Here is a 22,538-nt window from a genome sequence, read left to right on the forward strand (position 1 = left end):
AATATGTGTATTATTATTTTTTTAACGCAAGCCGTCATCGCCACGGAGGAGCACACAAGCCTCTGTGAGCGAGCGAGACAGAGAGAGCTAGGGAGGGAGGGAGGGAGAGAGAGAGAGAGAGAGTGAGCTGGAGAGCACACCTTTATCTATTTAATATAGATAAAGTAAGAAATCATTCCAATGTGTATAGGACAGTAAAAAAACTAAAAACAGTTTAAAAGGAGAGTGATTAGTAAAATATGCATAAATAGAAAGAAAGAATGCTAACTAGGTAACATAAGATAAGAATAAACCAGTTTAAATTATTTGTTATTGGTTGTGATCATATTCTAAAGATGATTGGATTATTGAAAAGTATACAGCTCCCTTTCATCTGAGTGTTGAGAGCTGTATCCATAAATTCACCAGAATTGATGGATACACCAGAGTGCACCAGCATTCAACATTTTAAAAAACATCTCCTCCCTAGAGGAGGTGAGGCCCGTCCACCCCCAAATAAAGCAGGTTAAAATAATTAGATTGCATACATGTTCTTTTAATAAACACTGAAAACGGGTCCCACAGACCCAAACAGCACACAAAGGTTAAAGGTAAGCATATTAACATTCAAATGTGCTAAATATATACACTGCAAAACAAAAAAAGAGGAGTAAAAGTAGCCCCCGACTTGTTTTATTTTTTTTGAAAGTAGCCCTCACCCTAAAAAGGTTGGTGACCCCTGCTCTACGGCATACCATCCAACCTCCTCAATAAACTCTAACATATCCAGAGCTCTGCTGCCCGCCTCCTCACCCACTCCCGAGACCACATCACTCCCGTCCTCCAGAACCTCCACTGGCTCCCCGTCCAACAAAGAATCACTTCAAAAATCCTCCTGATTACTCCAACAGCCCTCAACACCAGCCCCCCCCCCCTACCTCACAGACCTGCTGCACCCCCACCACAACCCCTTCTCGCTGCCTCCGCTCATCAGAAGCCAACCTCCTATCCATCCCCACCCACATCAATCAACCGGACCTGGGGGACAGAGCCTTCTCTGTCACTGCCCCCTCCCTCAGGAACTCACTCCCAACAACCCATCAGAGACTGCAACTGACCTCACCACCTTCAAAAAACTTACAAACTCACCTCTTCAATCTGGCTTTTAGTGTGTGATTGTTTTTGTATGGCTTCATTTTAAATTTGACTTTAACTATATATATTATTTTGTTGTTCTTTTCACTATATCTGTAAAGCCTCTTTGAGCACCTGTAAAAGCGCTAACAAAATAAATCTATTATTATTATTATGAAGTATTATGCGTCAAAATCGAAATTTGTAAAGTCACTAGTAAATACATATTTTAAGTGCAGTGAAAAATAAAAAATGTCTTTCCAAATTGTAAGCAGAGTAGAAATATTAAGAAGTACAAAACAAAAATACTTGGGTAAAGTACAAGTACTTCAAATGTTGTACTTAAGTACAGTACTTGAGTAAATTTACTTAAGTACAGTACTTGAGTAAATGTACTTAGTTACTTTCCAGCACTGATGTTAGCTATGTTAGTGACATGATCCAATATTCTCTAATTTTCAATACACTTAACAGAAGAAAGGTAGCATTTACTCTAAGTTTACTTAGATCATTACAACAGCAGGGGCATACGTAGCTGTGGTCCTACCGCTGATGGCTAGCATACTTCTCTGTTAGCAAACCCCTTATTTGAATCATGTAGCATAGATAGCTAGCTTTGCTAGCCTGTTGGGTACGTACTCTCGTGAAATGACCTCTTGTGGCCTGCTGTGGAGATAATGGTTATCCGGCGTTGAAGCTGAAAAGGGTCCACAAGGTGCAGGTGGTGTGTGTCCTGGGGGGGGGGGCCCTACAGGGCCCCTCCGTGTCTGAAAGGAGGGCCATGGCGTGGCAGAGGGTCCGAACGGCGGCGGGCCGTGTGCAGGTTTACCCGGGCGGTACATGTCGTGTCCAGGTTTACCGGGCGGTACATAGTTGGTGTTCAAGAGGGCATTCAAACTCCTCCACCGAAGAGTGAATACACCAAAGGGAAACTATTTCTAAGCAAATGTGCTGTTAAACGTGTTTTTCTACAGTCGGCTGCACAGATGCTTAAAAACCTGCACACCGGGAAATATTACAGTGAGAAAGGACAACATCCGGAGCAATTCCTTCAGAATAAAAGTCTACGTCAGCACGGAGTTAAACATTACCGGTGTTGCAGTATAACTTGAGTCATGACAAACTGCGACATTCTATTATTTTCGTCATAGGAATCCGGGGCGTATACATTGAGGACCCATTGTTGACTTACCATGTCGATCGCCTCGTTTGTCGTTTACGTTCATCTTTTGCTATATCTTCCTTCATAAGATCACTTGATGCACATTCAGTACTCGTATGTGAGGTTGTGGGTGAGAGGTGGATATCGTGACGCTTATAGGGAGGTATCGAACATTACAAAGTAGGGTGACTGTGTGGATGCCTGTTCAAATATATTGCAAACTTGAATAAATCATTTAAATTATATATTTGTGTCCGACTTTCATTTGTACATCGTTCTTAATGTGATGTATAGTAGCTTTGATAGCTGTCCATACCTTCAGACAGCCTAAAAGTAAAAACACAAGTCGTTTATTCACAGCCCGAACGCTCATCGAGATGACTGGATCAGCTTTACAGCTTTAGCCTTTTTATCTCATGAAGTCCCTAAGTGACACACACTGAACAGTCTGGTGGGTTATGGTCCTTGTCATTTGTTTTTGTGTTCCCATAACAACATGTCCAAGATGTCCATGTGCCAGGCTAACACATGTGACAGAACTAGCTACATTTGGAAAGGTTTTTTGTTGCTAAAGTTAACATTCAAGCCATTTAAGAATAAAAATGCTTACATGACATGTAATTTGTTAAACATTAAGCTGTCTTCGGCTCTTTTCTGATTTGTTGTAGAAACATTTATTGATTAAATTGATATGAAACAAATGCCATAAATATTGCTGTGACACTGATGTCACATCGGGACATTAACCCTAAACATTCACAGTAAACCCGGAGTGACATATATGCACAATTACAAATATGATTATGATCTGCTCAGTTAATTTAGCTGATTCAATTATATTTAGTTAACATATTCTTTATTATTCAATTCAAAGTATGGTTCAAACAAATGTAAACCAAAAAATCATCCTCATTAATGAAGTTATAATAAGAGTTACTTTACCATTAAAGCCCAATGTGACATATATGTCACATTTCAGATATTTTACACTAGGGGGAGTTACTTGTTAGAAATCTGTTCTCGGTGGTCTATTTAGTCTAAATGACGTTCCCCTTAATTTCCCAAAAGTAGAAATGGGTCCGGGTTCTTATGGGTTAAACGTATAGGCTTAAAGGCATAATAGAACTACTGTATTATATGTATTCAACGTGTGCCCCGCTGGACTTACTTTTCTGTGGTTTACCGTTACTGTGACATATCAGTATAGCCACGGAAGATAGTTTGTGTGTTTCATTCCCATGCATCAAGGTTATTTTCATGTATGTAATTGTTTTTCCTGCACAGAGTCTTGTTGTGATGAGAGGGATACAGGTATTTCATTAAAAAAAACGTGCTCCCTGGAGAATAGGTACAGAATTGATATCACAATTTAATCGGAGCTGATCACAACTTGTCATGAGTGATCCAGTCATGTCGATGAGCGTTCGGGCTGTGAATATAAACAACTTGTGTTTTACTTTAGCCTGTCTGAAGGTATGGACAGCTATCAAAGCTATACATCACATTAAGAACGATGTACAAATGAAAGGGACACAAATATATAATTTAAATGATTTATTCAAGTAGTATATTTTGAACAGGCAGCCACACAGTCACCTACTTTGTAATGTTCGATACCTCCCTGTAAGCGTCACGATATCCACCTCTCACCCACCACCTCACATACGAGTACTGAATGTGCATCAAAGTGATCTTATGAAAGGCAGATATAGCAAAATATGACGTAAACGCAAACGAGGCGATCGACACTGGTAAGTCAACAATGGGTCCTCAATGTACACGCCCCGGATTTCCTATGACGAAAATAGATAGAATGTCGCCAGTGTCATGACCTCAAATTATACTGCAACACCGGCACTTGTTCTTTTAAATAGGCTCTGTGCACAAGATGGCGTCTATCAACTTCCGACGGCTTGGGTGGTGCGGCTGGAGTACTTCCGGTTTGAGTACATAGTTTTGACAGCTGGACAGTTTGTTATGTCACACCGAGAGCAAGAATGGAGCGGGATTTCGGGGTAAAAGAAAAGCGATTGGCCTTCCAGCGTGTAAGAAAGTCGCCACTACATTGCTGTGTGCCCCTTTGTACAAATTCTGTCCCGTTATCAGAATACCTTTATTAGTCCCACAGAGGGGAAATGTACAGCGTTGAAGCAGGAAAGAGCCACAGACAGCTTAGTGTTGAATATCTGACATGCGTTAAAAAGTACTAAGTTATAATATAATAAACAATATGCTAAAAAGTACTAAGTTATAATATAATAACCATATGCTAAAAAAAAGATACATAATTTTCAAAAATACAGATAAAAAAAAATAAAGTATATATTTGGCACATAAAGCACATAGTTTGACGGTATTAACAGCAGCAAGTTACACAATGTTATAATCGGGAGATAAGTTTCCATTCATTTCGGCAAGCCTGGGCAACAACGATTAAAGATTTCTTGCTCCCAAACCAATTGTGTATTTCATTACAAAAAGCAGTTATACCATACTATGTTTAGGTACTAATGAATTATATCCTCAAAACAAACACACACATAAAATAACAAAGGAAAATACATAATTTAATAAATCCACAATATGATAACATTTTACAGATTAATTTAATAAACTTTTACAAAACATAGGTTGATGTTATATTGGGGGGGGGAAAATACATATTTAAACATTTCAATTAGTCTCTGCATATTTAAAGACCCCGTGAAGTGTGCGCCTGTGCATGATCTGTTATGCTAATACGTATAGTAATGACCAAAATTGTCCATTGGAACCATATCAAAAGATGTTGGAATAGCAACGAATTTGACGAGTTTGAATTTGCCGCAGGGAAATCCGCAGTTGACCTCCGCCTTCGTGGGCGTGGCTTGCGATCTACTGCGTGACGTCACGAGATGGTCGCCGCCGAAGTGTTTACATTCATCACAGTTTATTGTTTCTCTGTTCAAAGTCGAATTTATCAAAGTTTTTGAGCGAGTATTTTACTGGAAAGTGTGTCGGAGTCGACTGGAAGTGATTGCCAATCGAGAAAAACCTGACAATGGAGGCGACAGTGAAGAAAAAAGGGAGGAAAAACACACGGGAAGCGATGCATTGCCGCTGGCCGTATTAATGTCAAGTCTGCCGAAGTGGCGATGTTTCTGTTCCCAAAAGATGAAGGTGAGCCTGGCTGGTGTCATTGTTTCGTAGATTCGTTGATTGTTCATGACAAATAGAGGCCACTGGTCGATTCGAGAGAGAAAGAGAGACTGAGAGAGTTACAGGGTTGTTGTTAGCATCTGGTGCTAGCTCGGAGCTAACGGAGATTTGCTGTTTCAACAATAAGGAGAGGGAGAGTCCTCTCCTGTGGGACTGAGAGAGATAACGTCAGCTCAGGGAGGTAAAGGACTCTGAGTGATTAGATTGTAAACTGTAGCCTAAGTTATCTCAGTGGGGTTTAATAATTTAATAGTTTAATAATACTCTAGCACATGACATGTACATAAGCTAATTATTTCCCAGAGGCTGAGCCCAAGCAGAGATTTTAAACAAGGCAAAGGACCCTTCAGTCTTCACGCCCCCCCCTATTTTCCAATCGACAGTGACAGCACAGTCACTGCTAACCTGCTAACCATTCAGTGTTCTGTAGCCGGTCAATGTCTTCCCCATCGTCCATGTCGTCGCCATTATCCTCCCCACTTGACGTCCATGGCGGCTCAAATCTGTAGGGTTCAATGAGTGTCCCTGCACTTCCATCTTCTGTGCCACTTTCCTCATCTATCCTGTCAAAATCAATCATTTCCTCTCGCACTTGTATCACTTTCCAAAGTCTCCGCCATGTTTACAATCACAACAGGGCCCATCTTGTGACGTCACAGAGCCGATATCGTCTGCAACTTCCGGTAGGCTTAGACGGCCGTAATTATTAAAATTAATAATGAATTAAGTAATAATTAAAAAAATATTTTAGCCATGAACAGGCGCAATGATATGTAAGGAATGAAACTGCCATTTCATTTTGGCGCAAAAACATGCACTTCACGGGCACTTTAGTAATGCTAGTTTATATAACAGATGAACAGATGTACAATATCCAGAAAGTAGATGCAAAAATATATATAATGTGTGCATTTCCAACATATCCTCTGAAAGATTGTTAGTTGTTGAGTTGAGTAGTGAGCCTTTAGTTTTTTTTCGTGGTGTCTGCTGAGAAGTCCTTGTATGCCTCACTGACTTTGAGGCCATCTGGGTCTGGCAGCTCCCCCCGCACGGCCTTGTAACATGTACTCCTTTGAACATCTTTATATAATAATTAGGACTTTAAGAACAATGTTACACTCAGACAACAATCACAAAGTTGTAGCAGGCTACATACAATTACTTAGGACAATATATATTACCTGCTTACACCGTCAGCAACTGTAAACTGCTTTGGCTTAGTGGAAATGAACACCATGTCACTCACTCTGCCTGGTTTCACACCCTATTAATTACACAAAATAATTGTCAAATTAATTGAAAAGGTTGTTGATGAAACATACTAAATCAGCTCTTGGCACAAAGGAAATACTCATTAAACCGTGGATTGTTGTGAACACATACTGTACTTACCATGGTTCTTGGCTTGTGCCATCGCTGCTCTGTTTCAGTGCAGCTGAGCAGGCCAGGTAGAGTGTGGAGTAGTGTGCGGTCTGGAACAGCAGTGCAACATTGTGGTTGCAGAGTGCTGTTCCAGCTACACAGGAACACTTTGTCACTGCAATCTCCACAGGTGAACAGTTCTTAAAACAAAATGTCAGTATTTACATTTAGGACACTGCTTCAATACAACACAGACAAATGAGAAAGCTGAGAGCAGGCTGATCAGTAGTAGTAGGTGTGGGAAAAGGCTAAAACCATGTCAGGTTGTCATCACAATACACAGAAGTTCTGCTGTTTGGAATACTGTCATTTAAGGACATTCAAACAGATACCTTGTATTGCCTGTCTCAGCTCTCTCAATGTATTATCTTATATTATAACTACATAAAATAGTGTTAGTAGAACGTTGAACAGCTTAACATAGATGTAGGGTACACAACCAGCAACTTACCTAACACTGGCCAATACAAATAATTGGACACTACATGGATTATACGAACCATTCAGTAAAGAACAGCAGCTGTCACAAACAGTTTCTATTGTCACTATGTATCTGTTGCAACACGTCAGCTAGCTGGGCTTATTTGAATCCTAAATCACAGGTTACCCTACTCTAGCCACAATCAAAACCCAGAACATGAACCTGATTGAGGCTTTGAACCGATGAACACTTTTTTATTTTCTCTCCCTACTCTGAGATCGTGAGGCTTTTCATGCTTTCCTCATGGACCTGTAACAGCTAGCCCTGATGCTCACTTCACTCTCCCTGAAGGTAGATCTTTGTTTGAAACTGTGGGGAATTGGCAGAGGTGGGACCAAGTCATTGTTTTGCAAGTCCGAGTCAAGTCTCAAGTCTTTGCGCTCAAGTCCGAGTCAAGTCTCAAGTCATTGTTTTGCAAGTCCAAGTCAAGTCTCAAGTCAGGATGGGCAAGTTCAAGTCAAGTCAAGTCCTAAACTTTGACAAAACGAGTCATAAACAAGTCATTATGTGTTTTTTCACCAAATGTAATGACATCGATCAACAGAATAATACTTAATATCAACAGCTCTTTATTAGTCACATTAATAATTTAATAATCCATTTCTCTCTGCTGGTAAAGTAACGTGTGTTTTTCTAATTTAAGAGGGATCAGTAAGGTAAGGCTACCATGACGGTTTGATTCAGAAGGAGTTTAATGGATAAGATCCCTGATGTTAAGGTGACCAGAATGTTTATTTCTACTATGTACAACATGTTATAAGGGACCCACAATCTATCTTTATGCAAGGGATAATGTGCAGCGAGGCGGTCTCTATGGGGAAGAGAACACCTGAATCTAGATCCCTCTGCAGGTGGTACTTTAAGTATATTTTGATGCTAATACTTTTGTACTTTTACTTGTAACATTTTGAATGCAGGACTTTTTATTGTACAGGGTTCCTGCAGGTTTCGCCAACTCAAATTTAAGACTTTTTAACACCTTTTTAAGACCACTTTGAATAGAATTTAAGACCTATTTCACGGCAATAAAGTATGAAGGAAAATGTAAATAAAGAAGAAATACGTCCCATAATCACTTACAAAGTAAATGTATTCATGTTCAACATAAGAACAGTGACTGAACACAACAGCGTAACAGTACAGAACTGTGTTAGCGTGTTAGACAAAAAGTGTGCGTCTGTGTGTGTGTGTGTGTGTGTGTGTGTGTGTGTGTGTGTGTGTTAGGGCTGTGCAATTAATCATATTTTAATCGCAATTACGATTTTGGCCTGCCACAATTACGAAAACAACATAATCGTAAAAAAACGATTATTTTGCTTTGATAGGTTGTGACAGTGCACTACAACATATTTGATCTAATTAATTTTTTAGTAATGTATCATGTATTTAATTAATTTTTGTATTAGTTTTTCAGTTGAATTATACGTTCAGGGTAATCAACAGTTAAAAAGATACTGTTCAAATTATTATCTGTTTTAAAGTTCAATAAATGGATGTTTTCAAAGTCAATTCAATTCAATTCAAAACCTTTATTATACAGATAAAACCCATTGAGATCATAGACCTCTTTTACAATGGTGACCTGCTTCAATTAGTTCCAAACATTAATACAAACATGACAATGTAATCATATTTATCATAATCATATTTAATAATCGTGATATTAATTATTGACCAACATAATCTTGATTATTGCCATAATCGAGCAGCCCTAGTGTGTGTGTGTGTGTGTGTGTGTGTGTGTGTGTGTGTGTGTGTGTGTGTGTGTGTGTGTGTGTGTGTGTGTGTGTGTGTGTGTGTGTGTGTGTGTGTGTGTGTGTGTCTGAGAGAGAGTGACAAGAGCTATATTCAGAGCTCTGCTGCCTTGGCTACACTATTTCATCGTTGCTGTTGTATGATTGGTGTTTAGCTACGGTATTTAGCGTCTACAGCACCTCCGCTTTTAGGGTTGACGTAGACCCAAACTTAGCCCCGGAGGTCCCCCGGTGTGTTGCGGGAGCTGCTGCATTAGCTGCTGCTGCACTAGCTAACGCTGCATTAGCTGCTGCTGCACTAGCTAACGCTCCACTAGCAAAACAAACACTAATTTATTTTTGCAAAAGGTGCAGCGGGCTTCAAACACGTTCCCTCCACTGGTTTCAACCAAGCACTAAATTAGATGTTTTCCAACCAAATACGGTTGAACTTACACTTCCCCATATTTATTTGTAAGTAGATTCGAAGATAGGCTATGTATATACTCGCATTTTAGACTCTGTTACTAACTGTATATCTGTAGACTTGGTATGTCTTAAATGTCCGGTTAGGATGTATTAGAACGAAATCTAAAATAAAAATTGTAAATAAGCAATCTGTATGTAAAAAACCACCTGTATGTAAATTGTAAATAAGCCATCTGTATGTCAAATATGTCTTATATGTCTTAAATGACATGATGAATTGGAAATGGGGGACCCTGATGTAAACAAGACGAAAGTCTTTCTCTGGTCTGCATCCCCTTAACAATTGTATGTTTTGAGCTGTACTGTACTGTACCCAATATACAAGCTGTTAATAAACTTTTCAATCAATCAATCAATCAGGCTACATGAGCTGAAGCTTGGTTGCTAGGTTACTAGCTGGGTGTTCTCCAATAGGGGCCGGGGGAAACAAAGTTAGTGATTACTGGTTCCATGTTGATTTAATTCAATACAAATTGTTGGGGGGAACTGAAAGGCTATTACCGTACTGGTTACTTTGCAGCCCGGACATTTCCCCCAAAACACATTTAGACGCTATCGCAACATAGAAGTACCTTTCAAATCTGATAATTTTTAAGACCTTCTGAATCATATTTAAGACCTTTTAAGGCCTTAAATTCTGATTATCAAATGTAAGACTTTTTAAGACTTGTTAAGACCCCGCGGGAACCCTGATTGTAACTTTTTTTTAATTGTCTGAACTTCTCCCACCTCTGACAATAAATCCTGAGTGTTTACCCTGCTCTGAAGGTTATTTTCATTTTACAAATCCTGCACTCAGCTTTGCTTTCTCCAATATCATTGAAAAGCAGCCAGATGCTGCTTCTTTTTTCGGTTTTCGCTCATTTCTTGACTTTTTCCGACGCGCTTGCATTTAAATCCGGCTCCCCGTCTCCCCGTCGCTCTGCACATGCTGTGCCCCCACCCTTCTTTCACATAATGGTATGATCCTAGTGTGTCCTCGCATATGATTGGCCGCATGGTGGCCCAGCTAAATAAAGACCCGCCCCTGCCTGCAAGGATTCTCAGCAAGAGTAGGAGCGGCTGAAGATTCTGCTTTCCCCGACGGGAGTCTGCTCTTCTAGCGGTAGCTCGCGATCGGCGTGTTGGAGACCTCTGAATTAAAGTAGCAAGTCACCTCAAGTCAGAAGGCTCAAGTCCAAGTCAAGTCCTGAGTCATTGGTGTTCAAGTCCAAGTCGAGTCGCAAGTCTTTTGTGATGTTGTCAAGTCGAGTCTCAAGTCATAAAATGTGTGACTCGAGTCTGACTCGAGTCCAAGTCATGTGACTCGAGTCCACACCTCTGGGAATTGGATATCATTCATGTTATCCAAGAAAACGTAATAGGACATCATTAAAACGCTTTACACTGTATCAAGACTGTCAATTTATCAAAGTTAGCCAGTACAGCTTTGTTTGTCACTTACCTTCATAATTGTCGACGTAGCAGGATATGTAGCTACATCTTGAACCCCTTTTCTCTTTTGCTCCTTGGGGCTGAGCCTGCCGCTTGTACCAGCCGATGTACATCACTGATGTTAACCTTCGGTAGGTCTGGAGACATCGAGTGTAAAATAGTGCCTATATAATATCTATACGCTATCTCTCTCGCTATCTATACGCTATCTATCGCTCTTCCCTCTACCGCTCTACTGTAGACCGGAAGTTTACAATCGCACACCCCAGCCGCCGGAAGTTGATAGACGCCATCTTGTGCAACTAGCTCATTACACATAGATTAAACATTGTCCAACATCATTTTGGATTCCCGTAGGTCATTAATTTATATAGAATGAACGACGTGTGACTGTAAATAGACTTCTACCGTCGTACCTATTCATTAAAAAATAAAAGCTCCTCAGGTTTTTATTTATTTCCTATCTAAATGAAATAATGGAATACCTTAGCTATGTTACAGTGTGATTAAAACAGATATATATATATAAGTTTATTATAAATCTGCTCAATCCAATTCCAGAATGTCATTTGGTATATCCTGACGCCAAATTATTGGCGCCTCTACACCATAACTTGATGCTTCATTTACTAATATATAAACCGTGTTTGTGAATTATTATCATCAACTATAAGACATAATAAAGCAACATTTGACTACAAAATCACAATGTTCTCATTTCAGATTTTATTGCCCATTCACACACCCATGCAAACCTTCCAGCATCCATATTTGTATGCACACAATCTTCCATGAGCAGAACAAAATGACATCTTAAATAAGTAACAAAGGAGATTCCAGTCAAATCTACTGCAACTGGAAAGGTGAAGCCGTTTTCAAGTAATCGTCAAATTCAATTAATATATTAAGGATTTCAAGAGAGTGCACTTCTCATGTCAGACACAAAGTAACACTGAAATCTCAGGACCCTTCCCTGTCTTTCAAAAACATGTCCAATATAAGGCTAATTTAGTGTAAATGTGAGGTCAAAACAGCAGAGTCCAACGAATCGACTAGCCATGTATAGCAGAGCTGTTGAATACTTGAATTGAGGCGGCAGAAAAAACATTAACACACCAGTATGAAAAAGAAAAGACCTACTTTAGAACTGCTCTCTGTAGTAAAACAATAACCTAACAGCGTATACTGAGTGTGTGTTGTCTGTGTGTCTCAGGTCCTCATTTAACATCTTATCCACTTTTACCCATGCTAAAAATTCTAAATCTGATCATAAGCATTTTAAATCAGTTAACATGACGAGGAGTGGGTCTCTTGAGTGGACTCTGCTGCGATGCCCCCCCCACTCTTCTTCAACTGGTGTATTGTCGGCCTTGAGTAAAGCCAGCTTGGTTGTAGTGCTGCCCGCCTTGTTGGAAGAACTGTTCAACTGTCCTCCTTGATTAAATTCTGCCCCCCTCTCCCTCCCCAGCCTCCACCTTGTCCTCCTCCTGCTCCTCCTGCTCCTCCTCCTGCTCCTCCTCCTGCTCCTCCTGCTCCTCCTACTCTCCTACTCTCCTACTCTCCTCCTCTGCTCCTCCTCCTCGGCTCCTCTTCCCCTGCCCCCGCGACCCTCCTCGACCCCCGCCTCTCTCCTGATGGTTATTGTCATGGTGACCGCCTCCGCCTCCTCCGTGGAAAGCAGAGTCCTGAAAGCCTGCTTGGTTGTTCCCTCCTCCTCCGTAGCCCCCTCTCCCTCCTCCCCCCTGATGAACCTCCTGCATCTTGATAGTGGCCCTGGTTGTAGGAGCCTCTCCCTCCTCCACCTCCTTCTCCCCAGCCTCCCTGCACCTTCCCCCCTCTGCTGCTGCTGCTGCTGCCTCCTCCTCCTCCTCCTCTCCTCCTCCCCTCCTCCTCCTCCTCCACCCTCCTCCTCCTCTACCACCTCCTCTCTCATATCCTCCACGTCCACCTTGGGAGTATTGGTCGTAGACCCCCCTGCTGCCTCCATGCCCACTCCCACTGTAGTGTCCTCCGCCTTGGGGGGCATCCTGACGCTTCTGCCAGGAGGGCATCTCTGGGGAGGAGCCTCGATCTCACAGGGCGGCCCCCCCTGTCTGGGGACTCGGCCCATTAGAACCTGAAAAATAGACACACGTTTAAATCTTTGCTTTGTTTAGCTCTAGTTTCTGTCACTTGACGGCACAAAGGAAAGTATCATAAATCCAATTATGTAAAGACCGTCTGCTGGCTCTTTAGTCTATCAGGGCTTCCTTCGTAGAGTGGAGTTAGCATTAGCCCAGAAGTTAGCATTGCAAGGGCTCCCTCGCCAAAAAGCATGGAATTTTCCATTGGATTTTGGAATATTGCAGCAGTGTTGAGCACTCTGACTGATTCGGAACACGCTCCAAACAGCCACTGCACTGGTAATATGTAATCATCAGTTATTGAACTGTTTACTTCAAACAGCTTTAGCCCATATTTAAATGGCCAAACATGTGCTATGCAACACAGAACAGTCATGAGAACATTACTTCTTGCACTTATAAACAGAGACGGGAATGCACAGCATTGAATATTGCATGAAAACGTTTGACTCCTCAGTTTTGAACCTACCTTATTAATGGCACAGGCAGTCTTCTCCCGGATCTTGCCACTGCTCGTGCGCAGGATCTTGGAGAAGTCTTGTCGAGCAGCGAGGAGGTGAGCGACAGAGATGTTACTTTTGGTGGCAGAGAGCAGAACGCAGCGGCTGGTAAACACTGGCCAACTTCTCAGCATGCGTCTGTAAAGAGACAAACACAAGGGAGGGTTTTCATTTTATGAGACAACAATATATTCAATATATCCGTCATGTTTTATATATATATATATGTTGTACCACTTATGGTGTGCAGGATTGATTTGATTTATTTTTGAATATGATAGTCAATCAGAAGCAGCGATTTAAAGGGTATAATATTGTGTCACGTAGTCCCACTTGGATTGATTTAATGGAATGACAGAAAAAATAAAAATCGATTAGAAAATAGTGAAAGCATTTTCAAGTTTTTATAAAAAATAAACAATTAAATCAACAAAGTCACACTTATTGATATTGACAATACTCGTAAGTAATCGTTTTCTAATGCATCTACATGCTTCGGTGTCTATGTATGGCATTTACATTCACTTTCCTTCCCTTGTTAAACTCCTTTCTCCCCTCAGCAGGGCAAAAGAACACACACGTGAACAAGAGGGGCCCAACCTAGATATTGCTAAGTAAACACAAAGTGTCCAGACGTCCTCTGTGAAATGCTTCAGTTGTGCTTCATCCACAATGAGGAAGCTTCCACGTACCTTGGCTCTGTCAGACCAACCGAAGGACTGCACGGTCACATCGAGACGTTTCAACAACATTTTCCTTCTCATTTCATACTCATTCACAAGTGCTTGGTTGATGGCTTCAATTTTTTCCTGGAAAAGAGAGAATTGTAATGTATTGTTATATGTTTCCTTAAAAAACGTTCTGTTTCTTGATAGTGTTTCGTTATTCACCACGTGCACAGGTCCAAGGGCTTCTTCATCAGAGGCTCTCCTACGTGATGTGGTGGGACTTTACTCATGGCTTCTTTTCAGCTGGGAAGATATATGGACATTTCGATGGTAGATCAAACAGAAAATACAACATATTAAACCACACTTAGGATAGCAATGTGTAAGGCTCATTGACACATTGTTGTACATTTATTCAAGTACTGTACACAAGTATAATTATGAGGCATTTTATACGAGACCTGTGTATTTTTCAATGTTATGCTACTTTATATATTTCTTACTCCACTACATTTAGAAAGTCAAAATTGTATTTTTTACTCCATTACATTTATCTGACTGATTTAGCTACTTTACAGATTAAGATGATACCTTTGCAAAAATAATAACTACACTAAACAATAAATATAAAATAATTCAGCAGCAGTATTACAGTAATTCAAATGAGTGCAACCTTTACAGCTGTGATAGACTAAAGGTGAAAACAAACATACAGCTCTGGAAATAAGGAAGAGACCCCTGCAGCATTATCGGTTCCTCTGGTTTCATTATTTATATGTGTTTAAGTCAAATTAACATCTTTTTATTTGATTCTATAAGCTACTGAAAACATGTCCTCTGTGTTGGAATTCAACAGACACTGGAATGGAATGGCTGCCATACATGTAGAGATTGAGATTCAAGAACAATTTGGAGCGGTCTCTTCATTTTTTCAGGCGGCTGTAATACAGTCATTTAATAAACATATATGATTCTGAAATGGACCGTTTATGCTTAACTACTTTTAGTATATTTTGATGCAAATACTATAGTGCTTTACTTAAAGGTCCCATGTCATGGTTTTCCGGTTATTACCCGTCCCCTTGTGTGTTATGAAGGTTTTATGCATGTAAACGGTGTGCAGAGTCAAAACCCTCGAAGTACACCCTGTAGCGAGTAAACTCTAACACAGAGAATACCTCCCCAGAACGCCTCGTTGGAGATACGTCACTGTCCATTTGATTCTTCCGGGTACGCATGATGTCAACCGTACCCGGAACGAAATGGACCAATCCGTGGAGCCGTTACGTTAAGCCCCCGCTGATTGGTTCAAATTGACCAATCCACGGACTTCCTCACACACTCAGTGCAAGCAGCTCTGCTGATTTCTCCTCCCTGGCTGCAGGCTGATAACAGACAGTTGGGGTCGCGGCGAAATTCTCTCTGCAGACCCATTCTCACTGCAGACCCATTCTCTCTACAGACCCATTCTCTCTACAGACCCATTCTCTCTGCAGACCCATTCTCTCTGCAGACCCATTCTCTCTACAGACCCATTCTCTCTGCAGACCCATTCTCTCTGCAGACCCATTCTCACTGCAGACCCATTCTCTCTACAGACCCATTCTCTCTGCAGACCCGTTCTCTCTGCAGACCCGTTCTCTCTACAGACCCATTCTCTCTGCAGACCCATTCTCTCAGTGTTTATCAACCTTTTTCTTACTCAATATCAAGCCACACTTATTGTTTTTACTTTGGCTGTGACTTTGTGTGTGCTCAGGATGAGTTTGGCTGTGTTTCCCTGTGTATCGCTAAACAAGGAAACAACACCTCCACGGAGCTTAGCGCGATTCACAACGTCCCGACCAATCAGAGCACACTGTGCTCACAGGGAGGGTGGGGGCTGGAGCTATTGGAGCTACAACGAGCCGTTAAAGGCAGAGAGTGAAATTCAGTGAATACACGTAGTTTACAGAGATGCTGTTTGAGAAACCAATGTGAGTTTGGAAAATTGCACAATATAAATCTATTCTAGTAGACCTCAACAATGGAATTATGATCAGTGGAAATGGCCATGACATGGGACCTTTAAATAAGATTTTAAATGCAGGACTTTTACTTGTAACAGAGTATTTAATAATATCTTATTACTTAATTTACCATTGGCATGTTTATGCCTAAACATGAAAAACAATAAAAAGGCATAGAGAAAAAGATTCAAATGGTCGATTGACACACTATGACTTTTACAATCCGACAGCACTGGAGGGTTTTCTGCAGCTACTGTCAGGAACTCAGGCGGAATGGCAGCTTGAGATGCAGGTAAACCCTGTTCACTTTTTCTTGTCAGAGCATCCATCGTCTGTCTCCAGACCTACTGACCTTCTTCTCTATGCCGCTGAAGAACTGGAACATAGTGATGTTGGCTGGAGGCTTGGACATGCCCAGGGCCATGCAGATGCCCTTCAGCTCCAGGAACATGGGGCTGCCCGACTCCTGGCTTTTCTTTTCAGGCTTATTAACCAGGATCATCCTCGACGCCTCCAACTCAGACACCAGGAAGGCTGCGGAAAAAAATGGATGGGTTAAAATGTATTCACAGCCTACTTATGTTTCAGAAAGTCATATTTAGAAACTGTTTCAATGCTATGTGAAATTGACCAAATCAAAGTAACAAAATAACAACAGAAAATACACCAGAAATGTATTTAAGAATGATTGAATTCATTGTTCTGGCATACAGAAATCCACCTGTCATAGACCAATGTTTGGTCAGCTGTCAAAAGATCCATTATAAATGGTACATATTGTTTTAATATTACTTTTATATTGTGTATTATTTGTGATATGTCTTTCTACTATGTTTAGATTTTAAAATGTACCGTTTATTTTTTCATTTTATTATGTTTAAACACACTGTTGCTCCTGTAACACAAGAATTTCCCAATGTGGGATGAATAAAGTATCTACACATAAAACTGTAGCTGCTTTATAACCGGCAGTTCAGGTTGTCTGCATCTTTCAAAATAAATGTTGCTTCCCATTTTTCTTTTGGTCTTGTTTATGGTAACATTGCAAAGTTCACTGTTGGTCTCTCTTTGTGTCAACAATGAGGATACATTTATCTTGTGAGGTTCAGCGTGAGGTTCAGAGTGAGGTTCAGAGTGAGGTTCAGTGTGAGGGTTAGAATGAGGTTCAGAGTGAGGTTCAGCGTGAGGTTCAGAGTGAGGGTTAGAGTGAGGTTCAGCGTGAGGTTCAGAGTGAGGTTCAGAGTGAGGTTCAGAGTGAGGGTTAGAGTGAGGTTCAGCGTGAGGTTCAGAGTGAGGTTCAGAGTGAGGGTTAGAGTGAGGTTCAGCGTGAGGTTCAGTGTGAAGGTTAGAGTGAGGTTCAGAGTGAGGTTCAGAGTGAGGTTCAGAGTGAGGTTCAGAGTGAGGTTCAGAGTGAGGTTCAGAGTGAGGTTCAGAGTGAGGTTCAGTGTGAGGGTTAGAATGAGGTTCAGAGTGAGGTTCAGCGTGAGGTTCAGAGTGAGGGTTAGAGTGAGGTTCAGCGTGAGGTTCAGAGTGAGGTTCAGAGTGAGGTTCAGAGTGAGGGTTAGAGTGAGGTTCAGCGTGAGGTTCAGAGTGAGGTTCAGAGTGAGGGTTAGAGTGAGGTTCAGCGTGAGGTTCAGTGTGAAGGTTAGAGTGAGGTTCAGAGTGAGGTTCAGAGTGAGGTTCAGCGTGAGGGTTAGAGAGGTTCAACGTGAGGTTTAGAGTGAGGTTCAGAGTGAGGTTCAGCGTGAGGGTTAGAGTGAGGTTCAGCGTGAGGTTCAGAGTGAGGTTCAGTGTGAGGTTCAGAGTGAGGTTCAGAGTGAGGGTTAGAGTGAGGTTCAGAGTGAGGTTCAGTGTGAGGTTCAGAGTGAGGTTCAGAGTGAGGTTCAGCGTGAGGTTCAGCGTGAGGTTCAGCGTGAGGTCTCAGAGTGAGGTTCAGCGTGAGGATCAGCGTGAGTCAGTGAGGATCAGCGTGAGGTTCAGCGTGAGTTCAGAGTGAGGTCAGAGTTGAGGTTCAGCGTGAGGTTCAGCGTGAGGTCAGCGTGAGGTTCAGTGTGAGCAGCGCAGGGATTAATGTAGCTGCACAGCAACGTGCAACATTATAAGGAAATATCTGTCCAGCTTTGAGTGTGGCAACTAGCCATCATGAACAACACAGACACACCTTAACGACTACCTGCTGTTATTAACATCACTAGTTACACCTTTGTTTGAAATGTCAGGATATTTGCTGGAAGAACAGCTTACAGTATGGTGGAAAATTAAACAGTGGAACATCCAGACTTGTTGCTCTACACACCTTTTTAAAAAACACAGTAACAAAATAGTTGCTCTAAATAGCAAATTATTTGAGAGTACTACTCATGGATACCAGATGTTACTTTGTTCAGTTGGTACTGTCCACTGGTTACTGTCACTGTCACACCAATGCGTTTAGTATTGTATGATAACCAGGGTTGGGGGTAACGCGCTACAAGTAACTCAGCTAAGAAAACAAGGCTGAGGTCTGTATGCAGTACTGTCCTTATTAGATTAAGGATTTGTGCTGATCTGGGCTTAATGAGGTTAAACTATATATTGTTTTTTGTCATTTGATTTATGGCCCATCTAAGGTGATGTTACAGAGTAATCCAAAAGTAATGTAACTAGTAGTGTAACTAATTACTTTCAGCAGTGAGTAACCAAGTAAAGTGGCATTAGTTGCTGTATCTTACTGAGGAGCAGCAGGCAGTCGGTGCTGTTCAGGAACCTCTGGGTGATGTCTCCGCTGGCGAGGACAGGGTTACGGACAGGCCAGCTCCGACAGCAGGCGCTCATCTCCAGCTGGAAGGCCTCGGCCTCACTCGGACCTGCGGGGGGGGGGGGGGCAGGGTAGACGAACACATTAAACATGATGACATAAGACAAGGAAAAGGTCTGCTCTCTCTCTCTTAGAGAGAACGTGTCTGTTACAATAACTAGTTACATGTCAAAAACATCAGTAACCTAATCTGAATATCACAATATGAAAGTAATGTCACCTGATTGCCTCAATATCAAATACAATGCAAATGAAAACAAGACAGTATAAATATCATTAAGATGTGTGTATGCAACGATGTAACCTTAGGAAAGAAGAAACCGAGATATTTCATATAAAAAATAGTAACAGTACATTTTACAAACTCTCTGTAAATGTAATATATTAATCAAAAGCATAGACTATATTTTTGTTTAATAAATCCACCTACCTAGGTATCCACCTACTGCATTATACAATACATTTAAAATAAAGAAGAACCAAAGTAGCATAAATATAAACCATTCAAACAATTCATTCAGTACATCGACATTTAATAATATAATAAACATTGTTATCCTGCTAGTAATCTCCATTTTCTTTTTTAAATGTAGCAGTAATTTGATTACTTGTTTTTTAATGTATTTGTAATCGAATACGGTTACCTGTTTTTTGTATCATAATGATGTAATCTAACTACATGTAACCCGTTACTCCCCAAGCCTGGTGACAGGTGATTAAGAATAGCCCCCCCCTCTACCATTGGATAATATCTTACTAATCAGGCCTAATTATTCAATATTGGACAATATCCAAACCTCAGCACGAGTCATCAACATAAGCACATATGACATTTGTTTTGCCATTGTCATCAACCCCAACCTCACAAGAGAACATGATAGAGAACAACCAGTGATGAGTCTCACAGTTAGTGGCGTGCACATTCTCCTCCAGCTGGCAGTAGAGCCTCAGCTCGGTGCTGATCCAGGCACAGAGCTTAGTGAACTCAGGGGAAGCTGCTCCTCCGCTCAATGCACCATCCAGAGCTCCATCCTCCAACAGAGGGCCCTGGTACCTGCAGACACACAGATCATGTTAAAGCACCTCCACCCGGACAGGCACGGCGCGAGGCTCCATCAGGACAGCATGCAGCAGTGATAAGCTGTCCTGAGGTTCAAAGAGCAGACTCCAGTCCACACTCAAGTACGAAGTTCCTTTGCCTATCAAGACTAAGCACATTTTAAAAACTGAAAAACTAATACTTTTCTTGCCTATTGTGAAGGGTAATTGCAGGCAGTTCAGGTTTTCTACATCTTTCATAAATATGTTGTTCTCTATTTTTCTCTTGGTTTTTGTTCTTGGTAAAATTGCACACAGTGAAAGGTGATGCCACCTCAATACTGGCACAGGACGTGTACTGCATTGTGAGAGGCTACAATATATTTAAGGATAGTAATGAATAGGTGGTGTATTTTTAGAAAGAGGAGCTGGAATGGGAAATGACAGGAATGTGTTGGAGCTCTGATGGGAATTATGGGAGCAGCTTGTGCTGACGCAGCTGCTGGCACAACATGTAAAAAGCCTGAACGTCTATTAATACTGGTCAGCACACAAGTGGCTAATGTTCACATGATTAGCAATGAAAAAACATCACCGTTGCACTAACTGTTAGCTAAAGGCAAGTTAGCCGTTATGCTAAAGCAAGCTACACTTCAAAGCCAAAATAAGAAAGACTGATAAGCTTCATTTGAATGGCAGCTTGCGCACATAATGTTCCCACAGAGGCACACATGTCACTTTTATAACTCACCCTAAATCTTCAAGAGAGACGAGAGTATCATTCTCCATCCCAATATTCTGTGGTTATGCTCTAAATCAGCTACTATGGAAGAGTTATCAGCCAGCTCAGCTGATACACGTTGAACTTCTTCTTCTACTTGTTTATTGGCGGCTGTCAGACCATTTTAGAGGCGCCTTACCGCCACCGCGTGGACAGGGGTGGAAACAGGACATCATGGGAGGAGAAAACCTTTTGATGTCTCAGGCAGAGAGATGCCCCATAAGAATATATTATATATAAAATATATGTGTCTATATATAAACGGGACAAATATATTTGTTTATATATATATATATCTATGGCTGGCTGGACCACGTTAGCTACCTAGCTAGTAGCAAGCACGTTAGTTAGCAGCCGGCTTAGCCTTGTCCTTTTTTATTAGCCTTAACATGAAGTAATATTAAGTTAACCAAAGTGTTAAACCGTAGAGTAGTTGTCATATTTCGTGAACCCTTTGAAGATTACTGTCACACCGGTGTGATCATTCTATAATACACCTTTAAGCCCGGATGCCCCCGAGGGAGACATGCTAAGGCTAACGCTACATTAGCTTCGGCGATCTTTTATTACTTCATGCTATCTGCACAAATGGTTAACATTGAACATTAAAAAGATCAGGCAGGGAGAATTGAATGAAAACAGGCAGGCAGCTTTGCATGATATTCGGACGTGTTTCATTGTGGTGAATAGTGTAAGCATTGGGTTGAAATGTCATGTGTTGTAACTTGTGAGCATGCGCAGTCCTGGAGTGGTGAAGGAGAGTGTGGTGTGACTCGACAATAATAAACGGAGGCGCTATATGGGACGGACGCTCCAACAAGTACTAAGTTCATGAGTTTTTGTTACACAGAAGTATCTTTGAAGCCTTAACACCTCGGACGTTACATTGGTGGCAGCGGTATCGGAGTGTGTTTTATCTGCTCTTGGATTATTATTTTCTGTGGACAATTACTGGACTTTCTGGTCGGCTCTGCTGGCTAGCTGTGCTAACGGTGCTAGCGTCGAAGCGTCGTGTTCGGAGGAATGAAGAGTGACGGCGATATGGAAGACGATTATAACGGATGTACTGCTTCTTGGACTGGTTCTGTGAGTAATGATATTAAAGTGGAGCTGCCGTCGATGTTTAGGGGTGACGGTCAGAGGCAGTTCGCTACATGGATAAAACAGTTTGAAGCCGCTGTTCGTGCTTAGACGAGGGGTGCTAGGGGCACGAGCTACGCAGCTACCTTGCTGAACATTCTACCTACCAGACTGGACGGTGCAGCGTTCCTGCTGTGGGACACCTTGCCGGCAGATGTGCAGTGTGATTACGAACGTGTGAAGGAGAAGCTGGCGGAGGCTTTTGGCCAGAGACAGTTCCTGCTTTATTTCCAGACGTCTGTATCTGCACGGCCCCGCCAGGCGAACGAATGTTTGGAGGTGTATGCGGCGGACATTTTCAGACTCGTGGCTGAGGCTTTTCCCGATTATGACCACGCTGCAGTAAATGGTGAGAAATTCAGACGTTTTTTGGCTGGCCTCGATCCTGCACTTCAAGCAAAATGCCATGAACAGGGGGCGACTGATATGGAGGAGGCGTTGATAATTGCT

At 41.6% G+C, this 22,538-nt stretch overlaps 1 protein-coding gene and 1 long non-coding RNA gene across 2 annotated transcripts; one reads left to right on the forward strand and one right to left on the reverse strand.

Annotated features, from left to right (window-relative positions):
- The first annotated feature begins 5,191 nt into the window (after positions 1–5,191).
- On the forward strand, positions 5,192–15,302 carry LOC117550805. Its single transcript, XR_004569709.1, has 2 exons — positions 5,192–5,434; positions 14,216–15,302. It is a non-coding gene; the product is annotated as an uncharacterized LOC117550805 (long non-coding RNA).
- fam98a (family with sequence similarity 98 member A) lies at positions 11,736–21,097 on the reverse strand. The gene is given in 16 exon segments (XM_034223320.1): positions 11,736–12,458; positions 12,461–12,478; positions 12,481–12,573; positions 12,576–12,780; positions 12,782–12,922; positions 12,925–13,091; positions 13,094–13,148; positions 13,625–13,741; positions 13,743–13,793; positions 14,348–14,464; positions 14,546–14,571; positions 14,574–14,626; positions 16,677–16,866; positions 19,044–19,178; positions 20,035–20,183; positions 20,919–21,097. Coding segments are annotated over 16 exon segments (1,632 nt in total). The 5' UTR covers positions 20,957–21,097; the 3' UTR covers positions 11,736–12,381.
- Between the last annotated feature and the right edge of the window lie 1,441 nt (positions 21,098–22,538).

This window comes from Gymnodraco acuticeps, unplaced genomic scaffold (genome assembly GCF_902827175.1).
Source record: "Gymnodraco acuticeps unplaced genomic scaffold, fGymAcu1.1, whole genome shotgun sequence".
Taxonomy (NCBI): Eukaryota; Metazoa; Chordata; class Actinopteri; order Perciformes; family Bathydraconidae; genus Gymnodraco; species Gymnodraco acuticeps.